This window comes from Erpetoichthys calabaricus, chromosome 11 (assembly GCF_900747795.2).
Source record: "Erpetoichthys calabaricus chromosome 11, fErpCal1.3, whole genome shotgun sequence".
NCBI lineage: Eukaryota > Metazoa > Chordata > Cladistia > Polypteriformes > Polypteridae > Erpetoichthys > Erpetoichthys calabaricus.
The window spans coordinates 94,082,138-94,110,096 of NC_041404.2; the positions used below are offsets into that span (position 1 = coordinate 94,082,138).

At 35.2% G+C, this 27,959-nt stretch overlaps 1 protein-coding gene across 4 annotated transcripts in view; it reads right to left on the minus strand.

The window, feature by feature from the left end:
* The window catches only part of shank1 (SH3 and multiple ankyrin repeat domains 1), a 648,010-nt gene that overhangs the window by 252,483 nt on the left and 367,568 nt on the right, over positions 1-27,959 (minus strand). For all 4 annotated transcript variants that reach the window (XM_051933687.1, XM_051933685.1, XM_051933686.1 and 1 more), the window contains exon 15: positions 27,520-27,595. In XM_051933687.1, the coding sequence (XP_051789647.1) occupies positions 27,520-27,595 (76 nt within the window). The remainder of the gene's footprint in view (positions 1-27,519; positions 27,596-27,959) is intronic.

Sequence of the window (27,959 nt, forward strand, 5' to 3'; positions counted from 1 at the left end):
TAATGCTTCTGCTATCCAAGTAAGCAAAGTAAAGATGTAGGTGGTATATAGTAGTTGTCACAAAGTACAATATAGGTAAAGGTTCAATATGCAAAATAAAAGATAACTGTTTATATAAACAATAATGCTGAATTACACAAAATGGTTTATGGCATGTATTTCAGTCAAAAACTGGTGAACTCATAGTTAAGTGTATATTCACAGCATTTGTGTTGGCAGGAGTAGCACAGTTGACCCAAGTCAATAGCCAAACTAGGAACTACACCGGGATGGCCTCACTTATTTATACAGTCTGAAATATCAGTGCTGTATATGAAAACTTATTTAAATGGAAGCTTTTTCCAGACAATATAAAAAAGCCCAATTTTTATGACATCATCGCTACACCATTTTCTGTGTGGTTATCCCAATTTTGAGACTTGTTTTCCTTGATTTTGGTCATAGCATTGATGGCCACAATGGTACTTCATGTCATGTGGGTGTCATCCGTGATGCCAAATGAGTGTGGTGTATGACATTGTTACGCCACCACTGTTTGACATGGAACCACCATTCAACCTCAGTGCTTCTGGATAAATTAAAGAAATAAACCTACTTCATGTATGCTTTGATTTAGACAGGGAACTGTGCTACACTATTAGACTGGTTTAGGATCTTTGTATTTTCTTAAGAACTACAAATTTGATTTAATGTTTTAGGAACTGACAATCATGTTTGGCAGTACAAGTCTTCTATATACACAAAGAAGGAACTAGTCAGTGAATTTCGCCGCACCAAAGAGCCTCTATGTTCAATCACTATTCAAGGAGTGGAAGTAAAGGTGGTCCATTTGCACTTGAGGGTCCACATTAATGGCAAGTTGGACTGGTCTCATAACACAGAGGAATTATATAAGAAAGGGCAGAGCAGCCTATTTGTCCTTAGGAGATTGCATTCCTTTAATATGGGAAGTGACATCCTTTACATCTTCTATAACTCTGTGATCGTCAGTGTGATTTTTCCATGCCGTGGTGTACTGAGCTGGTAACATCACTTCAAGAGAGACACACCAAATCAAAAGGCTAATTAAAAGGACAGCGAAAAAGAATATTAAAATAAAACTGAGTGCCATTATGAACAATGCTCACATACTCTTTCTGACACAAACACTTTCAGCCAAAAAATAATTAAAAAGAAGTGTGTCATGAAATGCTAGTGAGGCTTCTTTATACAAACAGAAATGGCAATATGCCTGTATAATAATAATACCTCACTGTGACTGTGACAGCCAAGTCAGAACTTTCCTTTATTTAGAATTTTTCTTACTTTATAGTAATTCCAGAGTGTGTTCAGAACAAAGTGTGTGTGTATTTATTCATTTACTTACTTATCTACCTATTTATGTATTTATTTATGTAAAGAGCTTCTGTAAAAAGCTGAATTACCCCCTGGGGACAAAAAAAAATTCTGTCTATCTAACAGTCAAGTTGCATAGGCCAGCATGCCTGTTTGACAATAAAGGGGGCTCCTGCCCCTCTCAAGATAAATTCTTAAAACCTTGCCAGAGATTCAGAACTCAGAATGGCCACAGCATTGGCTGGTATGCAAATATGAGATGTGTAGAACACAAGGAGGGGCACAAATTAACTCAATGTGCTGGATAAGGTGAGGTAACGTCCCAAGTAGGAATCTGCCCAGTTGGAAAAGCCGAATTTCCCCATGGGGACAAATAAATGCAAAGTAGCAGCCACAAATCTCGGGGGCATGGCTAGTAGAAGAAAAAGGAAATTCGTTTAATTTAGCATACCCTGATTACAGCTGTTGATTAGTTGTACACACTATCTTTATCATTAGTTATTTTTTCAAAAAATATAAATACAATAATTATATACAGTCATTAACACTCCTGTATTCAATTTCTCTTCTTGATATCTGGTTGCGGCACTTGGTGCCACTTCTCTACTGCCAAGCTGTTCTCATGCCCATGGAATAGACTCTGCTACAGAATTCCCGGGATGGGGAGGGGAGCTAGTTAGAAGATAAGACATTTGAGAAATGAGTGGAAAACATTCAGTCAATCAAACTTGTTTGTTTAGCTAATAGTTAAGCTGTCCCAATATTTTAACCAGATATTTCTTAAAAGATTGTCAAGGTTTGTGCTTCAACTACATATCTGGGTAGTTTGTTCCAGATTCCCACAACTCTTTGCATAAAGAAGTGCTTCCTGGCTTTAGTCTTAAATGCACTTCCCCTTAATTTCCATTGGTGTCCTTCAATGCATAATTCTCCCTTATGATGAACGAATTCTGCTGGATCTGCTTTATCAATGCCTTTGAGGATTTTGAAGACCTGGATTAGGCCCCCACGCAGTCTCCGATGCTCAAGAATAAACAAGTTTAATTCTCTGAGTCTGTCAGAGTACGACATGTGCATTGATCCCTGAAGGAACCAGGTTGCTATCCCCTGCAGAGATTTAAAGTGCTGCTATTTCCTTTTTGTAGTCTGGTGACACACAATGTTCCAAATACGGTCTAACTAAAGCATTATATAGTCTAAGCATGATGTCCCTTGATTTATATTCAATAATCTTTACAATATAACTTAACATTTTATTTGCCTTTTTAATTGGTTCTGTACACTGCTTAGACAATATTGATGTTTTGTCAACATAAACCACAAAATTCTTTTTCAGAGTTTCAAGGACAGTGTCTCACATTTTGTGTTTATAATTGGCATTCATGTTGCCCATGCCTTTGCACTTTTCTGTATGAGGCTGCATTTTCTAAGTGTTTTCCCAGCTTTTAGCTATCAGGCCCTAAAGCTGTGGCATGATCTGCCTGCTAGTGCAAGTGATGCCCTTAGCTTTTAAATCCGGGCTGAAGACTCAGCGATCAGTTATTCTGTTTCTGTTAGTCATTTTTGGAAATGTTTATGTGTAACAATAATCATGAATTGTTATTGACACTTCTTTGTTCTGTTTCTTTTATTGGAATCCTACCATGGCACTGCTACTGTTTACCTCCATCGCAAAATGCAGAGGACAGGAAGATTTGGAAAATGATCCGCTGTGTCGACTGCCCAGCCAAGAGTTACAGTTTTACTAACTGTAGAATGCCTGGGGTTTGGTTTCATGACGGTGTCTTGTGACTATGACTGGACTGAGCAGATTATTTTTGGTTGCTCTTTCCTCCATTGTCAACTGGACATATCTCAGCAGTTATGTTAATTGGACAAACATAGTTTTAGGATAATTTTATGCTTGAAACTAATATGTTTTACTGTGTGTTTAAAGTAATGTTTATCTATATGTGTGTTATTATTTCATTTGTAAAGTGTGTAATTTGTGTTTTTTTAACTGTAAATGGTTGCAGCTCTTGGAACCTTCACTCAGTAAACAAAGCCACATAAAAAATAAACTAAACTTAAGTAAAAAGGCAAAGAGATCAATTATTTACATTGCAATCTTAAACATGAAACAATATTTTGTATTCTTTTCTGTATCTGTTTATAGTGCTCACCGAGCAAGCAGTAGTGGAAAAGACTTGCTGCTTGGAATAAATAAGGTCTGCTGGACAAGTAAATGAATCACAAGAAACAAATAAAAAGATTAACACATTTGAAAATGGATTTAATCTGATTGACAAAGCCTTTTCATAGTGAATAACGGTTGTGTCTTGCAATTACATAAATCTTTAATTAGTGTCTTGACTAGTGAGAATATCACACTAAAAAGGAATTTCCAATTCACACTTAGCTATTTACCGTAAGTATTTGAAATATAATTTGGGACATTTTATTTGCAGAATTTAAAAAACTGAACAAGCAATAAACACTGAACAGTATACTGTTATAGCCACTAGAATTCAAAATATTTTAGCACTGGGAATAAAACCATTGCTAAACTTATTTTGCTTTAAAATTTTGGGAATCTATATCTGCAAACTAATAGTAATAATTAAGCCTTTGGAAACTGAGATTTCCTGCTATTTAATACAGCAGAATAGAGCTGGCTTTCTTTCTGCCCCACTTTGTCTTTCAGTTCAGTGAGACAGGGCTGCTATAAGTGTGGAATGGTGGCACAGTGGTAGTACTGTTGCCTCACAAATGAGACTGGAGTTTATGTTCTGGCTGCGCTTGGCATGGGGTTTGCACGTTCTCCCTGTGTTTGCATTGGATTCCTCTGTGTGCTCCAGACATGCAGATTAGGACAATGCTATATTGGCCCTTGTGTGTGTTTGTATGAGTGCATCTTCATTCTGCGATAGACTGGCACTTCATCTACAGATTGTTCCTGCCTTGCACCCCCTGCTTGCTGGGATAGGCTCCAGCTTCCCCATGACACTGCTCACTATAAGCGAGTTTGAAAATGGATGGATGGAAGGACTGCTACATACCAAGAATTCTACTACCAGTTTTGACAGTGTTGTTGAAACAGTTTTTGCTCTTACTAACATACCCTAACTAACATGTAGCGGGGCTACATAGTTATAGTGTTGTCAAATGTTAGTACTATGTGCGTCTTGTTTCCATCGTCCCGTTTGCTGTTTATGTGTGTCTGTGAATGGATGATGGAAGGAGACCGCAGCCCCAAACCTGGAAAACACCTGTTCACTATCAATTAATTACATCCGTCACAGGACTATTTAAGCAATCAGGAGGGAATAGCCAGGGGAGAAAGGAGAGGAGAAAGAAGGAGACCATTTTTTCCACAACCACGGATCAACTTACCTGCTGTTTTTTCACATCGCACTTTTACAATAGTTTGTTTTTCATTCCGCCGGACTGTCTTCCATCCCTCATCTGCAGAGACCTCGGGGTTGGATCGTCATCCACCACGCGCCAAGGAATCACGGTGAGGTTGCTCCAATTGCCGGGAAAATCAAACAACTCACTTTTCTCTAGTTCAGTCATCCGTATTCAGGACAGTTTTTACAACCGGACTGTAATTCACGATCAGACATTCCGTTTATCATTCATTGTTGTTATTCGTTGTTTATTATATGTTACAGGGGCAAGGAAGGGTTTGTTGTATTTATATATGGTGGTGTCTCATTGTTGCTGTGGTGGAGGGATATTTATATATGTATATATTTCTATTTTGCATTTGTATTGTTGTTTCATTTAATACAATTAATCAGTTTAATTTTACATACCTGCTTTTCTGTTGTGCTTATATTTACACTGTCGATTGTGCGGAAAAGTTTAATTTTGTTAGAGGTACGGCTTGATAGTTAGATTCAAACTCAGTAAATTATCCAGGCCACAGGTCTTGGAGGTGTAGCTGCCGGTGTTCTAACGAAACATTCTACCCATCGAAATGATCTACTTACTGATACTACGCATGCACAGACCAAAATTACGCAACATTTCTCGAAGTTTACCAACTGCTTGTCGATCTGTCCTACCTAGTGTTGAAGTTTGAGGTAAGTGTTACTGTATTTCAGTAATATGTATGCTTTTCTTAGCCTTACTACATTAATGCATTTATTACAGTTTACTGCATAGGTATTTTTAACTGATGACATGGTATAACGTTGTTTAATGCTACGACTTACAATAAACGGATGGGTGTAACATATGCGGTGTATATACCATTCATGCCAAGTAATATGTTGCTTTTGTTGACATAGTGTAATAAACTGTTTGCGCCACACTTTTCATTGAGGTCCAAAATTCACACTACAGCAAAGCACTCCCCATTTCTACTTATGTATGGGAGAGAAGCAGTGTTCCCCTCAGAGGTTCCAGTTGACTTGCTGATGAGTGTTTACTTACAGCTCTGTGTGTAAATTTATATTTATTATGAATAATTAATTATTTTGTCAGAAGCTGCAAATATTAGCATACTAGCAATAAAATAATTGAAAGGAAATTAAATATTGAGTGAAGATTTATTTTCTTATTTTGAATAACAGCAGTATGTTACACCTAACACTACTATTGCTTTTTCAAAATACTGAAAATTAATCAAATGACTGATGTTAAAGCTTGTATACTAATGAGAACAACTGTGATTATAGGCAATGCAGAAGATTATTACTTGGTTTGTTCCAAGCTGGAAGATGATCCCAACAAAAGCACAATTGAAATGGTAACAATATTTCAACATGTACCATCCACAATAATATCCTACTATGCTCATTTTCACTCTTTATAATTTTGTTCTTGGGGTCTAGTAATATAACTTAACAAGTAACATATTAACTGCTTCTACACCTGCTTGGCCGCATCGGAAGAAATAATTAATTGAATCAGTCACTATTACTGTTTCCATGTTCAGACTAATTGTGTTTTATTTTTCAGGTGCAGTGTGATATGTGCAGTCGCTGGGCACATTTTGAATGTGCAAAATACAATGAAGAAACTGAAATAGCATATGTTTGCAAAAAATGTATAGATAAATAAGTATTGTTCTTTGGTCTTTGTTGTTGGAGTGTTTTATTGTTCACAAATGTATGTAAATTAAAGCCTTTCTATTCTTCCTATGATGTGCTATTTTATTTGAAATGCCCTTAAATAAGGTGCTTTATGGACCTTAAGTTTCACTTAATATATTCAATACAAAATATTACACATACTTTATAATGTTGTATGTAATACAGTTGTTTGTTTTGTTATACTATACTGTATATTGTGTCAGCTTTGCAGTATATTTCAGTCCTTGGAAATGTGTTCCTGATGTACCCATATGCATTATGAAGGTAGGATGTTTAGTTGATCTACCCATGTGTGTAATAAAGGTAGGATGTTTAGTTAGTGTTATTTACCCCATCAAGATCTACCCATGTGCATTATAAAGGTAGGATGTTTAGTTAGCCGTTACAAACATGCAAAAGCAAATGTACTAGAAGACTAAAGAGCTAATGAAACAGTAACACTAAAGTTTGCTTTAAAACAATTCAGTGTTTTAAGGAATTGCATTTTCTGCCCCTTTTAATGATCTGTTCTACATTCAGATTAGTAGTTATTCTACTATCCGTGATTCTTCCCTAAATATCTGTAGTGCTCCATTATCTCTGCAGCTTTCACAAATCAGCAGCCAACACAGTGTTGCATTTGTCAAAGCACATTTTTAGTAATTGGCAAAATAATCAGGACCTGTAGACATGCACTTCAGATTAGCAATAGTTAACAGCCCTTTTGTTTGAGAACCATTTCTGCTCAAAATGCTTATACATTTGTTTTTCTTTTTCAGTACTTTCGTGCATCTGAGGGAATGTGGCCCGACCACATTAATCTCAGTTTTTCAAACTTGTTTGTATATCCTGTGCTGTGCTGATTCTACTTGTCGAATGTCAACAAGATTAAAAAACCTTTTGCTGTTTAGATGTAGATACTGCTTTCATTTCTTTTGTCTCCTATTGTAAGTTTATTTGCAAAACGTCTTTCCACTATCTCTTCTGTCTGAAATGATGGTTTTTAATTGATACCTACAGACTACATTGTTAACTTACTGTATATTAGGGATAATTCTGAACTCTTGTTTACTACACCTTTGTTAGAAATGTACAAAATAATTAGACTTTGAAATTTAATTGCCTTATACAAAACACTCTTTTCTAGTTGTAAGTGTGTGTATGTGTATAAATTTAATGAATATGACTTTTGATAAATAAAATCTACTCTGTTGCTATGCATATTCTGCTTATCCTTTCTAAAGTTCAACATGTATAGTTGAGGATATTTACCAATTTAGGTTTTATTTTGGTAACTAATAAATGAGTAATTTTATCAGATTGTACTTTTTTACTTTTACTTGAGTAGTTTCCATGTAAGTTGCATTTCGTTAAGTACATTTTTGTCTAAGTAAAAATACTTCTATTTGAGTAGAGTTTTTTTAGTACTCTTTCTACTTCTGCCTGTTTCTGTAAAATGTACAAAGTTTCCTCTAAGATATTGCATTTCCAATTAGTCTGCAAATGTGATCGCCTACTGTCTGGTCCTCTTGACTGAGACCTGATTTTTAAGAACATTACATCTGTTTCTAAAAACCCAAATTATCATAATTCCCACTTAATTTCTACATTGCCCTATCTCACCCCCACAAAAATTTTGCTATAGGCATTAATAAGGATTCTTTTGTTTTCTGCATTCTTCCACAACCCTAGGTACATTTTTTGTGTGTTTTCCTCTTTGTTGGGTGTGCTTTTCTTGCATAATGGTGACAGTAACCTCCATTATTAAAAGTGCAGTCCCAACTAGTAGGTTATATCTGTTATCTGTTCCAAAGCAAATTATGAGAAGTAAACCATAAATGCAAGGCAAGTCAATAAATTTTTGTTCAGAATGGTTTATTGTTTTTATTGTAGTTAGGCATCCGGTCAAAATGTAAGCCATTTGCAGTATCCAAGATTCAGCAGTATCTTTGGCACTCTATCCACAACTAATGATGAGGCTAGATACAAAACTTGAATCTGCTAGTGTGTTATTTGAAGTATTTACATAATCAATGCATAAGTGCATAAAATACATATTATATTACGATAGTTGCCTAGGAATCTTTATTTTTCACCAATTCTCTTTATGGACATATCCTCAGTGCACCATTGATACAATAAAAAGTATCGAGATAAAGATTAAAAACTGTATATTTTGTGGGAAACAATATGAATGGAAAAAAGGACCTGCTCAGCATATGGAAAACAATACAAAAAATGTGGCAAATTGAACCATTTTGCAGCAGCATTTAAGACAAGGGAATTTTGTTATAAAGAAGCCAAGAATGTGACAGAAAGTAACCTACTTAGCCTAGACACATAGTAAGAAGAATACATGTTTTAGTAACACTCAAAAACATTAGCAAATGTAGCATTAAAGTAAGAAACAGCTAGTGTATGGTGGTGGAGGAGAGCAGTGTCATTTGGTATGAAAGTGATGAAGGCAATGGATCTAATGAGAATCCAGTGAGAGAATATTATGGCCATAGATGACATTGTCACCGAGGTATATGATGAAAGACTGAGTGAGTTCCCGGATGTATTTGAAGAAAATGACTCAAAAGAACTTACCAAATTGAAGAGGATCCTAATTCCCTAAAGGATGAACCAAAAAGCCTACCGGAGAGGCGAATTGTCTCACATGTAGAAAAAAAGCAAGAAGTGGATCAGTAGCAATGTTATTGTGGAAAAAACTGACAATATACATTCAGCAATTCTGGTAAACTGAGAATATGTATTGATTCAAGGCCACTCAATAGAACACTAGAAGCAACAATTTCCTGTTCCAACAATCTAATCAGTGCTACCACATCTGGCCAAAGGTAGTGTTTTTACTGTGTTTTATGTGAGGAATAGGTTCTGGCACGTGAAAGTCTACTTAATGACAAATCTTTTGGTAGGCATAGATGGTTATGGATGTCTATGGGTATAACCTCTGTACTGGAAGTGTTCCTGCACCAGCTACACCAAGCACTAGATGGTCTAGCAGGTGTGTGTACCATTGCAGATGATATCCTAGTCATTGGTGGGAATGATAAAGCAGCTGTGACAGAGCATGATGACAAGTTAAAACAACTTCTACAGTGGTGCATAGAGTATAAAAATAAGATGAACACACATAAATTCAAGCTAAGAAAAGGCCAAGAAGCTCCTTACATTGGACAAAGGCTAATGTCTGAAGACTTTAAAATACATACAGTGAAAAATCGAGCCATCACAAGAGATGCCAAGACCATCTGGCACAAAAGAACTACAGAAATTTGTACAAATTGTTAGCTACTTGTCCAAATTCATGAGCAACTGTCTGATATCTGTGAGGTCTTAAAACAACTAACATAGAAAGATCTAGTTTTGGAAAGGACTGATGTACAAACAAGGCATTTATTAAATGAAAAAATATTATAGTCACAGCTCCACTTCTAAAGTGTTATAATCCAGAGGAAGACTTCATTCTGCTGTGTGACTCATCAGAGACAAGGTTAGGAGCAGCACTCATCCAGGCAGGCCAACCTACAGTCTATAGAAGCAGAGCACTCACACCCACTGAGAGATGCTATGCTCAAATAGAAAAAGACTATCTAGCCATCTTGTTTTGTACAGAAAAATTCCATCAATACATTTATGATAGAAAAGTGGAAGTCCAATCTGACCACAAACCTTAGGAAATCATGATGAAGAAGCCACTGCTCAGTGCACCAAGGAGACTTCAGAGAATGCTGCTGAGACTGCAGAAATATAAATGTCACAGATGTTCCAGGTTGACATATGCATGTAGAAGACACACTCAGTTTAGCTTACTTACATAAGTGTGGCACAGAAGGATCAGTTAAAACTGAAATTGAGTAAGAAACATTTGGATTTACCAATATCTGAGAAAAGGATGCAGAAGATCCATGCAGAAATAGAGAAACACAAAATACAACAGTCACTAAAACAGGTCATACACCAAGGGAAAGATCACTAGGGAAGGCCATTTTTTCATTGCAGCTTGAGCTTAGTTTAGAACATGGTGTAATACTGAGAGGTGGGCAAATAGTAATTCCACATGGCCTGTCATTATGGAGAGAATTCACCCATCACATCTAAGTATTAAAGGTTGTCTTCATTGAGTGAGAAAATGTGTGTACTGGCCTGGTTTGCACAAAATCCTAAAGACCTACATAGGAAAGTGTGCAATCTGCATGGTGTTAGACACATGGCAGGGGAAAAGAACAATGTATCCACATAAAATTGCACGAATACCTTGGACAAAAGTCAGAAGAGACCTATTTACATTTAGTGCTTCCTGGGAAATTGACTACCTTGAAGATGCTAGATCAATTACTACTCTTTACAAGCTAAAACCTCATTCTCACATCATGACAACCATAGTCTTGTTAACCCAGATATATAATATATACATGAATGGTAACAATTAAACGTCTCACTGAGTGTTAAATTTTAAACCTATCAAATGCGTCATGAAGGTGGTTCTCAAAGTACTTGCAGTGATGCTCTCGTTAACCTGGTTCAACCGAGAGCAAGCTCATGATTACGATAAACTGTCTACAGTCAAAAAGTCTCCTTAAATGACCCAGGATCAACATATAAATGTGTGTTGCATGTGCATAGAGTACATTGCACATGTTAAAAATAAATATAACCTGTTGCAAATGAAAAACCTTTCTGTAACATCAGAACCTACACTGGCATTCAAAGATATCAATGGATGACTGGTAAAAGTAAATGATACAAAGTCAAGGGTGCTGTATGTGCTCTCTGTTGTTCACCATTATGATGATAGTGTAAAAGTCAATGAAAGCTTAATTGACAGGAGACACGTTGTTCAACACCAGGAATGTGTTCGTTTACTTCTGGCTTTAAGCTCTTTTGAGTAATCTCGACCATTAACTCTTAAACTGGACCGCATTTGACTGCAATCCAAAGCCACACAAGCCCTACATACTCTACTCCTGCTGGTGCAACAACATAGCCAGACATATATATTAAGGTTCCCTTTAATGCAGGCATGACTGGCTTCCAAATTAAACCATACTGGTCATTCTCTGTGTTACATAAGTTCTTCCAGCATCTTTAAAAGTGCAATATGACACGCGTTTCAAGTCTCACAGCACTTATCTCTTAAAAATGTCTAAGAAAGCTCATCTTCTGTAATCGGCTTCACAGTTAAAACTCTGCTCTTAATTGAGATAAGACACATTGGTAAACACCAGGAAAGTCTTCGTTTACTTCTGGCTTTAAGCACTTTTGAGGAATCACAACCATTAACTCTTAAACTGGACGGCATGTGACAGGAGTCCAAAGCCACACAAGCCCTACATGGTCTACTCCAGCTAGTGCAACAATACAGCCTGACACATATATTAATGTTCCCTTTAATGCTGGCAGGACTGGCTTCCAAATGAAACCAAACTGGTCAATCTCGGTGTTACGTAACTAATGGAAGTTAACATTATTGTGTAAATGGAAATAAAAACATGCCATGTCAGAATATAGCTGCAGCATTATAACACATAGTATATCTATAGATAGACTACAAACCTCATCTAAACTCTATTTGCTGTTGTGCCATGTGGTGATGCAATAGTAAAAATGACAGAAAAATATTGTAGCAGAGAGAAATGCATGTAGCCAAGAAGCTGTAGTGATCTGTGTGTGTCTCTAACATCTGTTGCAATGTACAAATCAATCATTAAGCTTCATTATGGATGTATTATTAAGAAGACCAATGGGTATAGCCCTTGCAGCGGCAGATTTTTCCACTATTCACTACAAACTTTTTAAGGGGTTGTCTCCAGATGTTTATCTTTGTTTGAGAATCACGTCTGGCCCCGGAAAGCTATGGCAACCCAGACACTTTGTGAATTTCCCATTGGGATTAATAAAGTATCTATCTATCTATCTATCTATCTATCTATCTATCTATCTATCTATCTATCTATCTATCTATCTATCTATCTATCTATCTATCTATCTATCTATGCTATAGTGTCTGATAATGGACCACAGTTTCTACTTCCAGGAATTCAAACATACTGGGACCTGGAGCATCTGACATCGTCACCCACTTATCTCCTACTCAATTGTAAAGCACAATCTGTTTTTAAAACTACAAAACAGCTGATGGCAAAATTAAACTAAGTACATTCAGAACCTTCTTTCTATTTTAAAACACAACAACCCTCCCTTGCAAGGGTTCAATGCCAGTCCAGCACAGAGATTCATGAGGAGAAGCAGGAGCCTGCTACAGTCAGTTGTGATGAACAAAGACCAAGCAGTGAAAGACAATTTACCTAGACAAGCTTATTGTTACCATAGAGGTACAAGAGATCTTAGTAAACTACAGGAAGGAGAAGGAGTGAGAGTCCAGACTGAGACATCAAAATATATAATAGCCTGAGAAGAGCTGCTGATTTAGAGTACTGAATTATAAGTAATATGATACTTATGATCTGTTTCTAACCCTCCCTTATTCTGTTTCTCTTGTCGGTATCCTCATGTGCCACTTGCTGCCACTGTTCTACTGTCAAGTTGTTTGCCTGCCTATGGAAAAGTCATCTCAGATAAAGGAGCACTGGAATCTTCCAGATAGAAAGTTCCTTTCATCAGATTAGCTAGGCTAGCACTGACTCAGCTCTAGAATAGCCAGTAGGTGGGAGGTGGCTTGTTGGCCGAGGTCTCCAGGAGTCTAACTGTGTCTGGATTATCTGACTCCTTTTTGACAATCTGGCAGTGATTCTACAAATAGCTGATGGACAGATATTGTTGTTTTTCACTTATCTTAATTAGTTTCTACTTTGTTTTTGATGTACTTCAACAAATCTGCATCCTTGTAAGTGACAGTTCTGTATTTAGTGAGTGATATAATCTGTTATTTAATTTTGCCTTGAGAGTTGTCGCGGGGCTCTGTGCCTGCATTTTGTGAGGAGTGCTGTAAAAGAGCAAAGTAGTTTGCACCACTATTGTATTGTATTTCTGAGGTGAAAATTATAGACTGGCCATCTAGAGAAGAGGATGGGAAGAGGATTGCTTGTATTCTGTTTTGTGTGTTGTACTTGCCTTATTTTTTGATGCCCATTGCACGCCCAACCTACCTGGTAGGGGGTCTCTCTCTGAATTGCCCTTCCTAAGATTTCTTCCATTTTTTTCCCCTACAAGATTTATTTTGGAAGTTTTTTCTGGTCTTCTTAGAGGGTCAAGGCTGGGGGGTTGTCAAAAAAATTCCTGTTAAATCCCATTAAGGCATTCCTTGTGTGATTTTGGGCTATACAAGAAATGCATTGCTGCTGTTGCTGAAAATAGCTAAAAGATCAGGTCACATTAAGGACTTTGTATGAAACATTTATTTGGTGTTAAAAATAATGTAAGACTATGTTTGATATTATGCTGCAGTGACAATTGATTGTTTGCTATTAATGAGCACTGTTAAAAAATAAATGGAAGATGTAACAAGGAACTGCCTTAGCCGAGTGTACAGGCAAATAGTAACAAACAGCAGACTACAGAAACTAAATATGTGGAATGTGAAGAACTTGAACTAGGCCTGTTTTCTGTGCAATTAATAAGATTCAATAACAAGCAATGTTTTCAGGCAGATTTTGTAGTAAATGAAAATAATCTATGGAAATAGATAAGAGAGCTTCCATTAGCAAAATTTCTAAAAAAATATATGAACAGGTATTTACACATTTGCTATTACAGAAAGCAAATACTTCAAAAGCTGAAAACATATACTGAGAAAAATATCCCAGTTTTGGATCCAGTACCCTGTTACACTGGCACATATGTAACGTGCAAGAAGTTTGTCTGCTGCTGATAGCTGTGACAGGAGCAGGACCAGTGTTACGTGGCTAGAAAGGACTACAGAAGCTCTGTATTTATTTGAAACAAATTAAAAATGCAAGCCTTGCAGAAAGTCAGAGAACTTGGTGTTTGGTTGCAGTGATTTCAAGATGTGTTTAGCAATTAACAGGGGACACTGAGAGGTGTTTAAGCGATGACTTGAGTGAAGCCAGATGAACCTCATAAGTTTAAAAGAAGCAGACCATTACCATTTGGTATAAAGGAGCTAGTTGATAAAAAGCTAGACAGACTCGCGCATGCAGGCATAATTACACCACTGTGGCATATTGAGTGGGCTGCATCAATAGTATCTGTGGTTAAAAAACATAAGTCAATTAGCTTATGTGGGGACTATAAATTGACTATTAATGAAGCTACAAATGTTGAATTGTACCGCTTGACACATATTTAGAAAATGTTAGCTACACGATGTAGAAGCAAGATATTTTCTAAAACAGACTTGCCATCAGCTTACCAACAAGTGCTGTTAGAGGATGACTCCAAGAAATATACTATTATCAACACACATAAAGGTGTGTTTTTTTTATAATAGACTACCTAATGGCCATCAGTGCAGCACCTTCATTTGTCAGAGAATAACGGTAAACCTAATGAACGACTTAGGTGTTGTAGTTAATTTAGATGGCCTGTTAATTAGGGGCAGAGATGAAATGTCACTTCAGCACAATTTAAAAAATGTTCAGCAATGTTTACTTGGCAGTGGTCTTCTTGTGGAAAAAAACTGAGTTTTAAAAGACATAAATAGAGTATCTGGGACATGTGCTTCATAGATATGGAGTTTTCCCTTCCAAAGGTGAAACCCATTCAGGAGGCCCCAGTTAAGAAATGTAACAGAGCGTATCAGATATTTTATGCCAAATCAGAACACAGTGCTTATACCACTTTACAACTTATTGCCTGTTTCTCTGGCATGTGATGCAAGTGCATATGGTATTTGGGCTGTATTTCAGCATGTTATGCTAAATGGGGATGAATATCTAATTGCTTATGCATAGCAAACACACTCATAAACAGAGACAAGGTATTTTCAAATAGAAAAGGAAGCCTTAGGACAAGTTTACAGTGTTAAGAAATTTCATAGATATTTATGGGATAAGTCCTTCTGCCTAGTTTCTGATCATCATTCCTTACTGATTTACTGTATATAACCAGCATTGGGCTACTACATTATCATATAATAGCCTTTGACTATTAAATAGTTTACAACAAGTCAGAGCAGTATGGATGTTACAGGAGAAAGTAGGGTGAAATGATACCTTTTATTGACTAAATAGATTACAAATGTAAGTAAGCTTTCGAGGCAGCTAAGGCCCCTTCATCAGGCAAGGTGTAAGTATGGTTGTGTGTATGGATTATCATAGGTACTTTAACCTTTAACTGATGATGTGGGAACTGTTAGCATATATCAGCATATATTTAGACACTGCTGTTGGAGCACCTTGGGTTTATAGGTAGCTTGAATTAAATATACTGACTGGGAGTTATATACAGTATGTATATGTACCTCAAGGAAGATTGGCCTGAACAATTTGAAGAGAATCTGAAGGTGTAACGCAAAAGAAGACATGAACTACCTGTTTAACAGGAATGTGTTTTATGAGGCACCAGAGTGATAGTTCCAACCAAACTGAGGTGGGTAATATTAAAAGAAGTTCACACAGGGAAACATGGCATGAAAATGAAAGCACTCACTTATAAATATGTTTGGTGGACAATGGAACAAATTTGTAAGGATTGTGTAGTATGCCATGTGGAACAAAAAGCTCCATGACAAGTATCCTTGCATCCCTGTGAGTTTTTGGGTGACTCCTGGAAAATAATACATATATATTTTGCAGAAGAAGCTGACTAGCACAAATATGGTAATTGAGGTTAAAATTTCAATTTTCCTGTTACAATATCATACTACACCTAAGCGTACCACAGAATAGTCATCCAACCCACCAATCTCATGGGACAGGCAACACCTGTCTTCTACTTCAATGATTTTAAAACAGGAGGCTGAAATACACCTAGCAAGGTTGGTGTTCTTAAAAAAAAATCAATTCCAATTTTGGAGGTTGTTTTAAATTTGCATCATGTAGTTTTTAAATAAACATAACTGAAAAAGTTCTGCAATTGTTGCTTGAAAGTATTCCTATATTAATGTAGTTATAGACTAGAGCTGTAGTTCCTTGTCAATGCAGTATATGAGTAGCTGTCATGAATAACCAAATCAAATGCTCTATGCTAGGCTGTATTCCATTTTTACTGCTTCGCTTCACAGTCCTCCTGTAGAAAGTCTCCATTCCTGTCTCACTCACTCACCCAGTCTTGTTCTCCTCTTCCATGTTCACTGCCTGTGTCAGTTTCTGCCTGTGGGGTCTGAGGTAAAAACTCCCTCTCATTCCATACCTCTTTAAACCAATCCAGGGCAGGGAAAGATGCACCAAGACAGGTTGATTCTTGTGAAATACAGCATCTTAGTAGGTGAGTGCTACCTTTCTCACCTCGACAGTCAGAAAGGTGTTTCTTTCTTTCTCCCCCTGTCTCAGGTCTGGTCAGTCAATTTTACAATATTTTTAGTTTGGGTGAAATTGTTTGCTGTATCATTACTTTCAGAATGATTTTCTGGTTTTCAAAAACCTTTGCCCTTCCTTAAATAATAAATACAGGAACATGTTGAATCAAGACACAGAACTGTGCAGCCAATAAAGCAGGCACAGCCTTTATATGGACTTTGAGCCATTTGTGATTTTTTAAAAATTTTTTGACAATAACTTATTAGTTATGTTTCTTGTGCTTTTAATCTGGATTCATATGCAACTGAAGGTTTTCTGTAAATGTAAAATATTGAAATTTTAGGCTGATTTTTATTCCATATTCTCAATCTAAAAATAATTCAAAAAGGTTACAAACTATAAGCTGCAGAACCAGTATGGTGGCCCAGTGGTAGTACTGCTGCCTTGCAGTAAGAAGACTAGGAGTTGGCAAATTCTCCCTATGTTTGGATTTGTTCCTGCCTTGTGCTCTATGTTAGTTAAGATAGGCTCCAGTAGCCCTGCTACCCTGGTCTGGATTAAGCAGGTTAGGAAATGACATGACATGACATTTGGGTTACACATGAATGAAAAAGCACTGATCCACACAAAAACATGTTAATAATCCCTTGTTAAAATTCACAAATGCAATGTCAGGGTAAATAAATATCACTTTTATTTGTGCCTTGTAAGAGTTTACTTAACAATTTAAGACCAAAAAAAGTTTCAACAGGAAATAATTATACCATGATATTAAATCTCATTTTCCTTATTGTAAGAATTATTGACTTATCAAAACATTTTCATTTATGATTATTCAGCTTACTTTAAGAAAAAATGTGCGTTCTCCAGATTTTCTTTGCTAAATAAAAGCAAAGCAACTCCCATTTTAAGTTTTTTTGTCAAGTTTTTTTTTGCATATGCATTTTTTGCAGTGTAGAGATATCGCATGACATTTAAATACATTTGCTTTGATTAATAGATCTGTTATTATCTACAATCAACTTGTGTGCCCTCTATTAGCAGAAACCAAGATCCAAGAATATAACCAGGTTTACAGCATTAGTTGGGAGCCCTGAACAGGTGACACATTTTGGGGGGCCTTGACTTCAAAAGGTTTGGGAACCCATGTGCTAGTGTATACATTGTTGACCCATTTACTTAAATCTTCTGTATTACTCTTAGTTGCAACACTGTGACATACCGTGGGTATAGAAAAAAATTACCCCCATTCAAAATATTCACATTTTGTTGCTTTGCAGAATGAAATGAAGACACACACAAAAATATATATTTTCCAGCTACTCAATGCAATTTATAATAGTCAAGTGAAAGATATAATATCAAAAATTCAGAAAAATATAAATAAATAACCAGAATCACCAGAAGGGGGGTGATTTTTAAACAATTTTGTTTAACTTGACTCCTCTGTCTGTTTGTTTGTCTATGTCAAATCTTGCAACTTATTTTATACCCACATTTGGCAAAGCGAATTTCTTCAAATGTTACATACAGTACGTGTTCAGTATTGATGACAATACAATAATCCGTCAAAACCGATGCAATTACGTAACAAATTTCCCTGTAATTAATGGTTATCCGATTCCAATTAACACACACATAACAATAAAGGAGAGAGAATATAGTGCCAAATAGGAGCATACAAGTGAGAGACGCATCGCATTGCCCCCACTTGCTGACTTTACTTGTTTATTCTTGTGAAAGAGTAGCCTTGATGATCACATTGAAGTATTGCTGTAAGCCTGATATTTATTTTTCGCAGCGACCGAGCACTAATCCCCTAAGAGCCTGAACAGAAAAATAGAGACCAAAATATAATTCTTTTTAGTATTCAAATAATTCTGCAAAGAAGATATATTATGTAATACTTTTAAAGAAGAAGAAGGCCAGTGAAGTGCTACAGTACCATTCAAAATGATTATAATGGAGTGTGAATAATCAAAAATTTCAAACATAAATCACATTCAACTCAATGATCCTGAAAATTTTTTCAAAATTTGCATTAAGAAATGAAATCATTTCATAGTGTAGAGAAACAGTCCATGATTTATCATGGACAGAGCAAACTAGTATACAAATATGGCCGTATATTTAATACCTGATGTTTAAATTGCATGATGATTTGCACATGCATGTAAGAATTTCACCATAGTCTGTACATGTGACAATAATGACCATATAAACTGATACAGCTGTGTGCACAGGGAGAATCTATGAGGGTCTGATAAGGCGACACCTCTTCCTCAAGCATCTGAGACGTTGTGGACACTAACACCTACTTCTTTATCACTTGTAGACTGGAGAATGTCAACTTCAGATGTCACATCTGGGTTTCAACTGTAGGTCCCACCTCTTCAACCCCAGAACCTATATAGAAAATGTAAGCACGGGGAATTGGCATTCACTGATAAACCCACCTCTGAAAGGTCATATTTCAGATGGAAGAAATTCATAACTGAAAAGAACCAGCAAGAATAGCCTAGAAATGTGCAGTATACACCCAGTGGTCTTGTTGGACTTTACTTTCCTTTTTTTCATTATTTTCACTATGGTTAAATGGGGTGCCTGATTGAACCCTGACTCCCTACAATCGCCCTGTCTCTTATTTTTACAAAACGTATAAAATAACTGGCACAAATAAAGATGACTGTTTCATCGTTTACATTACGAAGGGGGTTATTTGGCATAATGCAGACAAACAGCTACTGTATGTTCCATCTGCCACCTAGTGTTTTTTTTATAAATACACAACCAGTACTAAGCAAATGTTGCCAGAATAAGCTCAAGACATAAAAGGTCATGCCATCATTTAAACAATATCACTAGACTACTATAGTAATAAAAATGATGCTACGTATGAACTTTCTTTACTATTTGTGTTACATTTGTTAAATTAAATTATTCTGTAGCTTTGAATTTTTAAAGTACATTAGCATGACGAAACATCATTTATCCAAACTATGGCTATTAAAAAAAATTTTTAAAATCACATTATCTACTTTTAGGCCAATGGCTGATACAGTCAAATATTACTTCTGCCAGTTATATTCAAAGGTGAAATAAAGTAAAATAAAACCTGAAATAAAGCAATTATTATGTGATTGAAATGTAGACTTTCGGTTTTAATTTTAGCGGTTTACCCAAAATGTTGTATGAGCCATTTAGGAATGACAGCCATTTTAATTCATTGACATTTGACTGACAAGCTGTTCCATAGCCAGGTGGGAGCAGATCCCTCATACCCTCATTATTTCATTAACTATTAAGCAGGTAAAGGGTCTGGAATTGATTCCAAATGTGGAATTTGTATTTGGAAGACGTCATTGTGAACTCTAAATATGAGGTCCAAAGAGCTATCCATGTAAGTTTAAACATTCAAGTGCATTCACTGACTAAGATAACTTATATGAAAGTTGGATCATTTCAAATTTTTAAATTTTAGTCATTAATAAAAATGGAAATAGTGAAGGCACTAGAAATAAACTTCCCCCATTAGCTTTAAATGTCAAGGGGGAAGCAAAAAATGTAGATATTATCTTGGACTCTGACCTAAACTTTAAATGACATATTAACCATATTACTAGGATGTCATTTTTCCATTTAAGGAACATTGCAAAAGTTAGACCTCTTATAATATTGCAAGATGCCGAGAAATTAATATACGCTTTTGCTGTTAGTCAGCTAAATTACTGTAATGCACTCATAACTTGCCTACCTAAGCAAGGCATCAGTTGGTTAGTTCAGAATGCAGCAGCAAAAAATGTAACCAGAAAAAGAAATCTCAGCACATCTGACCAGTTTTAGCATTATTACATTGAATACCTTGTGTTCTTTAGGATTGACTTTAAAATTCTAATAATGGTGTATAAAGATTTAAATAATCTTACTCCTTTCTATATCTTAGACCACCTGCCCCCCTACATTCCAAGTTATAACCTTAGATCTTCTAATTGTTGCATGTTTATAATTCTGTATTAAGGACTCTACTTCTCTTAATTATATATCTATCTTATGTAAGTATGCACTATTTATCTCTTTTTTGTATAATATTTATTCCTTCTTATTCTTATTATTCATAAATATAATAATAATTCATTACATTTATATACATTTACATACATTTATATGTTTGTGGTGGCTCAATAGCTTTCACACACAATAGACTGCAATTCAAGTGATGTGAAAATGACATTGATTTGATGCGTGCTATTGTTGGAGGATCTGTGAGTAATTATTGTTTAGTTTTCTTAAACATAATATTTTTGAAAGTATACCCGATAGAGTAGTATTCAGTAATTGACAATTGAAAAATAGCTATTAATACCAAAATGACCAATATTAGAATAAAATCAGTATCAATATTTCCCTATTAAAGAAGAAAAGGAACTGCAACAAGTTCCCTGTATAACTATTAATATTAGTTAAAAACAGTAATTCATTAAAATGGTATAAATAAGTAAGGAACTGAATTATTGCATAACAGGAACACAAATGGTACACAATGACACGATAGACTCAAAGACTCAAAAATAGATAGACTCAAAATAAATAATAATAATAATAATTATTATTATTATTATCGGGGATTAAGCCACTGAAACTTCCCATCTCCTGACACCACTGTTCATTTTTAAACCTGCCCTAGGCTTGTATTAATAAAGACAGTGGCACATTTCCCATTTTTTGTAATTGGTTCAAACACCATTTAGTTGCATGTTTATAACATTGGTTCTTTACATTAAGATAATATTGTTTAATCAATTCAGTCTTATATATGCTTACACAGTTTCTTTCCCCTTTCATTTATTTCCAGGGAAGTGGAAGTGACTGTTTTATTTAACTTACCTAAAGCAGCAGGAGAAGGGCACAGCAGCTGACAGATGGTTAAAAGAGCAAAATATACAAGATATACAAATTCAAGCAAAGGTTTTCAAGGTAAAACTGATATAGAAAACTAATTCCTACTTGAAGTCGCAACAGAATGTTTCTCCATTTTAAGATTTGATGAGTTTGCAAATTCGCCAATGCTTTTCAATGTGAAATTTTGAAATTTTAAAAGATTGTACAATCTGTTTGAGATATCTCAATAACAATTGAATTGTCTTGACAAATTTCTTTGAAGAATAAGTGTGCCACAGCTCAACAAAACCGGTTCATGTGGGCCCAAGTTGTTTCCTGAGAAGTGACCGACAGATAGATGGACATAGGTTTAATAGATGCTACATACATTATATGCAAACACACCTAAAAAAGGAAATAAACACTGCTGTCAGTGGACCACTGCGTTAGGTATCTATGTCATGCAAACAGACAAGACCAGCCTTTGTAATAAACTTGTGGTATCTGATGATAGATACCACAGGGAAAATATCAGGATCAAAGGACTACTCAGAAACCCTGAAAGACCCAATCCAGTGAAGTTTGTAAATTTTGGAAAAGAACTTTAAAAACGACACTAAGATCTGAACTGCTTATCGTCTGTGAGATCTATCTCTCAAAGCCTAGAAGTTTATTAGTTAGATTCAATAAATTACAGGATGAAGAAAACTTAATAGTCCATTTCAGAGAGGAGGAAATCACATTAGAAAACATCTGAAACCATATATACCTAGAAATCTCTCCTGTCACAACTGCAAAATGGGGTTTATTCTACAGCATTAAACAGTGCCTACAAAGAGCTGAAATCAGATATAGTCTTCTGTTCACAGCTACACTGAAAATAATGATTAATGATCAATTCTATGTTTGTACCTCCACAGGGGAAGTGGAACAACAGCTAAAAAGATTGATTCTAACAAACTTTAAAACATGAAATGAGAATTCTAAATACAAGAGCCAAATTGTGTAATGTGCAACAGCTTGGTTAATTAATTGTGTTTGCAATTTGTACCAGATTTATTATTACAAATTTGTACAGCTAGTCCACCTGTACCCTTTTCGTCATTTTATCTTTTTTTTTTCTATTGGAATATGTTAACAACATTTTAATCCTATTAGTAATATTTTATAAGTTCACTGAAAAATATGCCATGTCAACTTAAAATAAAAAAATATGTACATTGGTTGCACATAATAAAATTGTTTTTATCAAAAATAATTTAATTATGCTTAATACACTAAATTAATATATCCTGAAACAACATATGTTTATATAAAATGAAACTTTTTCATTTTCTATTAAATTAATTATATTATGTTAAATGACAATCTCAATAAAGCATAATATTAACAATTATTTAATAAACTTTTTAAAAAATGCAGTTAGCTATAACCTTTTAAGGTTGTCAATTATACTTGTTCCAGTATCATTTTGTAGTTCATAAGTTATTAATAAGAAATAAACATGTTTGCTTATGCCAAAACTAGTTTTATTTGGTAAAAACAATACAAACCAACAAAAATACAAAAGATTAGTATTCAACACCTGAAATGTTCACCAGTTGTACAAGAACACTGCTTCTTTGGCTGTGCCAGAATGCCATGACCAATGTATAACTAAATATGAACACAAAATGCACCTTGGATAGAGTGTTATATTATAAAATACATTTATTTATATTTATGTAACTGTATATATTATAAAATAAATGTTAAATATTAGTAAAATATAAAGTGCAAAAATTGCTGCTTGGCGCATTCTTTCACAAAATAATTTTGTTTTTTTTTTTCAAACGAGCAAATTTGGCAACTGTATTGTATTTGGGTGTATTGTTTATTTGTCTGTATTAATAGTATTTATCTGGTTGAGCAATGTTATGATAATAATAATGAACAGCAATGCTGAAAGTAGTTGACACGTAATGACACGTAAACGTACCTGGACTAAACAAATAAATCTAGACAACTTAATAGTACCTTTACTGACTTGTGATGGTAGTTAGTGAGCATAGTTTGATAAAACATTAAAGGAGAATACATGGAAAAAATGTGAAATGAAGTAACGTTAGTCTGTGTGATTAAGTGTTTAAAATGAATGTCTGAATATTTCTTGTGTGTGTGTGTGTTTGAACTTTTATTTCCCTAACCTTTTGCTCTTAACCATCGACAAAAACTCAAACCCACAACCTGTTGCTGCTTTGAAAGTCACATGACTTTACCGCCAGGTTATCCATCCTCCGCTTAGGATGAATCCGCTTGGTGTGTATTAATTTCCGGTGAGGACTAAATATAACTATTTTGACTTCTACCTAAATGACTGAAATTTGTACATTGTACATCCCACAAGATTAAATAAATTAAACATGATCGAGTGTAATGTTTAAAAGTGGAACATAAACAATACATGTAATATAAAGTAAATACATTTTTATAAACCTGCCATTTCTTTTTTTTTCAGTTTTCTTGCCCACTATCATATCATCAAGTACAATACCATTGTCATCTCTCATCATACTTTTCTATTTTGGAGCCTCCAGCATTATGCACTACATTCTCAAATAGCAACTGACATTTTGGAACCCATCATTAGCTCCTTCATTATTAAACCATTTATGGAAGTTAAAGAAAGCATAATTTTACCCCAAATGTTGAACCAATGTGTAAAATTGCTAGACTGAAGGATTGAGAAGTTGCTACCCCCAGTAATATCACAAGACCAAAACAAATTTATTAAAGGCAGACATTCAGCCTTGAATCTTCATTAGCTGTTTAAAATAATATTATTGCCCACAAATTCTGGCTCAGCAAAAATCTTATTATCTTTGGATGCAGAAAAAGATGTAATCAAATGGGATTATCTATTGACATACTACACTGCACAAGTTCAGGTTTGGTCCCAATTTATCTGTATGGATTAAACTACTTTATATTAGTTCAGAAGCCTCTGTCAACATTACAAACACAATCTCTAAATAATTTAGATTAGACCAAGGTACTTGACAAGAGTGCACCCTCTCACCAATGCTTTTTGCATTAGCTATTGAGCCAATGATTATTTACCTCTAGAAGAAACCAGTAATAAAGGGGATTATCAGCAAAGGATTTAAATAGAAAGTATCACTATATGTATACAATATGGTGCTTTATATATCTGACGAACAATCATTTCTACCATAAGCCTGAGACTTTCTTCTTTTTCTCTTACTTTTGGGTAGGGATTGACTCTTGTTTTGCACTTTTTTTCCTATGTATAAATGCATACAGGTATATACTCAGTATCTGCATCCTACCCCACCCATCCCCAATTTTCACACTCTATACCAGAATACATTTCCCCATGCTATTGCACATGGAGAAAGAGACTACAGAGATTATAAATATATGTGGTCATTTTTAGAAGCTGAAATGCATGCTCTGAGTGACAGCCTGAATGTAGTTCTAAGGAGACAGAGATATTAAAGAGGATGACAGACCTCACTGTGAAAATAATCCTGCATGGTTCACATAAAAATTCAAGATTACATACAGATTCTTAAAAAATAAACTTTCTTGAGATTAATTATACTGTAGTTTGTGTGCAATAACTTGAGTTTATTTTTATGTTTGTGTAGAATGTGTGATTTCTAGTTAAAAAAATGTATAATATAAATTAAACAAATACAGTACATAGCTTCTTCACAATGTTTTAGTTATTATTTATAAAAAAAAATCTAAATTAGTAATTTTTTATTAAATTTCATACTTCTAAATATAGTAATGAAAAATCTTGCATTCAGTAATTTAATCGTATGCCTTATTATACTTTGTTCCATATGAACTGAGTATCCTCATGTATATCTGATTATCCTATCTATTAACCAAATCAACAGTGCTTTGAATTAGTTTGGATAATCACTCTTTTACTGTAACTGCTTTAAAGTAAGTTCATTTGACAGTTCTTCCCATTTCTCCCCAGTTATGTATTTAGTGCAAAAAGATTGGTAGATCTGAAAAGCTTCTTCTTTTTTTGTTTTTATAAAATTCTTGCTTCTCATCTGGTGAAAGAACATAAATTGCAATAATTTGCTCCAGAGACATTATAACTCCAAAGGGATTGGCTTAGAGGCAACACTAAAGTAGTCAGGGAAATGCTTGATTAAAGATGTAGTTGAGTATAATGGGTGGGAATCAAATCCGGACGTGTTGGTTGAAAGGCAAGTTTGCTAACCATAACACTACCATCACAGGGTGCTTGGTAATGTTTCACTACACTGTATTTGTTGTCACACTCTCACACATTTGAAAACAATGACTTATGGTGGGAAGTACCTGTGTACCATATTTCAACTATGTGGTTTGAAAAACAAAGCAGTGCATAAAGAAAATAGTAACAAATGAAGAAAATGCTGTACAGATATGCATACAGTAATCCCTCCTCCATCGCGGGGGTTGCGTTCCAGAGCCACCCGCGAAATAGGAAAATCCGCGAAGTAGAAACCATATGTTTATATGGTTATTTTTATATTGTCTTGCTTGGGTCACAGATTTGCGCAGAAACACAGGAGGTTGTAGAGAGACAGGAACGTTATTCAAGCACTGCAAACAAACATTTGTCTCTTTTTCAAAAGTTTAAACTGTGCTCCATGACAAGACAGAGATGACAGTTCCATCTCACAATTAAAAGAATGCAAACATATCTTCCTCTTCAAAGGAGTGCTTGTCAGGAGCACAGAATGTCACATAGATAGAGCAAACAAATCAATAGGGCTGTTTGGCTTTTAAGTATGCGAAGCACCGCGGCACAAATCTGTTGAAGGCGGCAGCTCACACCCCCTCCGTCAGGAGCAGGGAGAGAGAGAGAGAGAGAGAGAGAGAGAGAGAGAGACAGAGTTTGTTTTTCAGTCAAAAATCAATACGTGCCCTTTGAGCTTTTAAGTATGCGAAGCCCTGTGCAGCATGTCGTTTCAGGAAGCAGCTGCACAAAAGATAGCAACGTGAAGATAATCTTTCAGCATTTTTAGACGAGCGTCCGTATCGTCTAGGTGTGCGAACAGCCCCCCTGCTCACACCCCCTACGTCAGGATCACAGATAGTCAGCGCAAGAGAGAGAGAAAAGTAAGTTGGGTAGCTTCTCAGCCATCTGCCAATAGCGTCCCTTGTATGAAATCAACTGGGCAAACCAATTGAGGAAGCATGTACCAGAAATTAAAAGACCCATTGTCCGCAGAAATCGGCGAACCAGCAAAAAATACGTGATATATATTTAAATATGCTTACATATAAAATCCACGATGGAGTGAAGCCGCGAAAGGCGAAGCGCGATATAGCGAGGGATCACTGTATACAGATTTTACATGGTGATTTATAATTAGTTTTTGAATCATTTTATTTTAGCAAAAGTACCAAATAAGAACTGATTTCATGGTAGTTTCTCATTTTAATTAGAAATTTTGAAGAAGAAAAGGGATATCAGAGTTGTGAGAATGTTTTAATACAAGGTGTGTAGTTAACTAGGGTATTATTCATTTTTCCATTGACCTGGTTTAAAGGGATACATAAATAAAAAATCAATGAAATCACATTATTTGTTTATTGATTAATTTTTTGGCTATTTATGTAAAATTATGTGATTTTTAAAAGATGTTGAAATAATTATCAAATTATTCATGAATGAAAAAGGGAAGATAAAGTTTTAGACTCATTCTTATGCCTACCAACAACAATACAGCAAATTATATGCAAAATTATCATGGAATGCACACAAAAAAAGTCTGTATTTCTAGTAAAACAAAAAGCCTTATTATCACAGTTAAATAATGTTGAGCAACACAACTGTCTCTTACCTTGGGGCATCAAAGCTGTCGTAAGAACCCACAGTGTAATGGCGAAACAGTCTCTTGGCTTTCTCACTTCGGCTTTCTATAAAAATAAAAAAATTCAAATGTAAACAAAGAGATCTAAAAAGTCAGTTTTTATTTCCATATAGTGTCCTGCAAAGTAGACTGGCTGCAAAAGCTGACGCAATGTAGCAAAATGAATGCTGAAGTGACAAAACACACTTTTAGTAACATAAGCTTAAGGTCATTTGGCAAAGTAGGTAAGAAATCCAAACCTTCCAATGGAATATGAAATTGCCTATAAATTACTTGGGACCCCTTAAAGCATGTAAAAATGTAAGAGTCAGATGGACTCAGAAAATCTATTTAAATCAGTCAGCAGCAGAAGAACATAGGGTAGAGAAACCATTGTCTTCACCATATATACAAATGAGGCGGCAAAACTA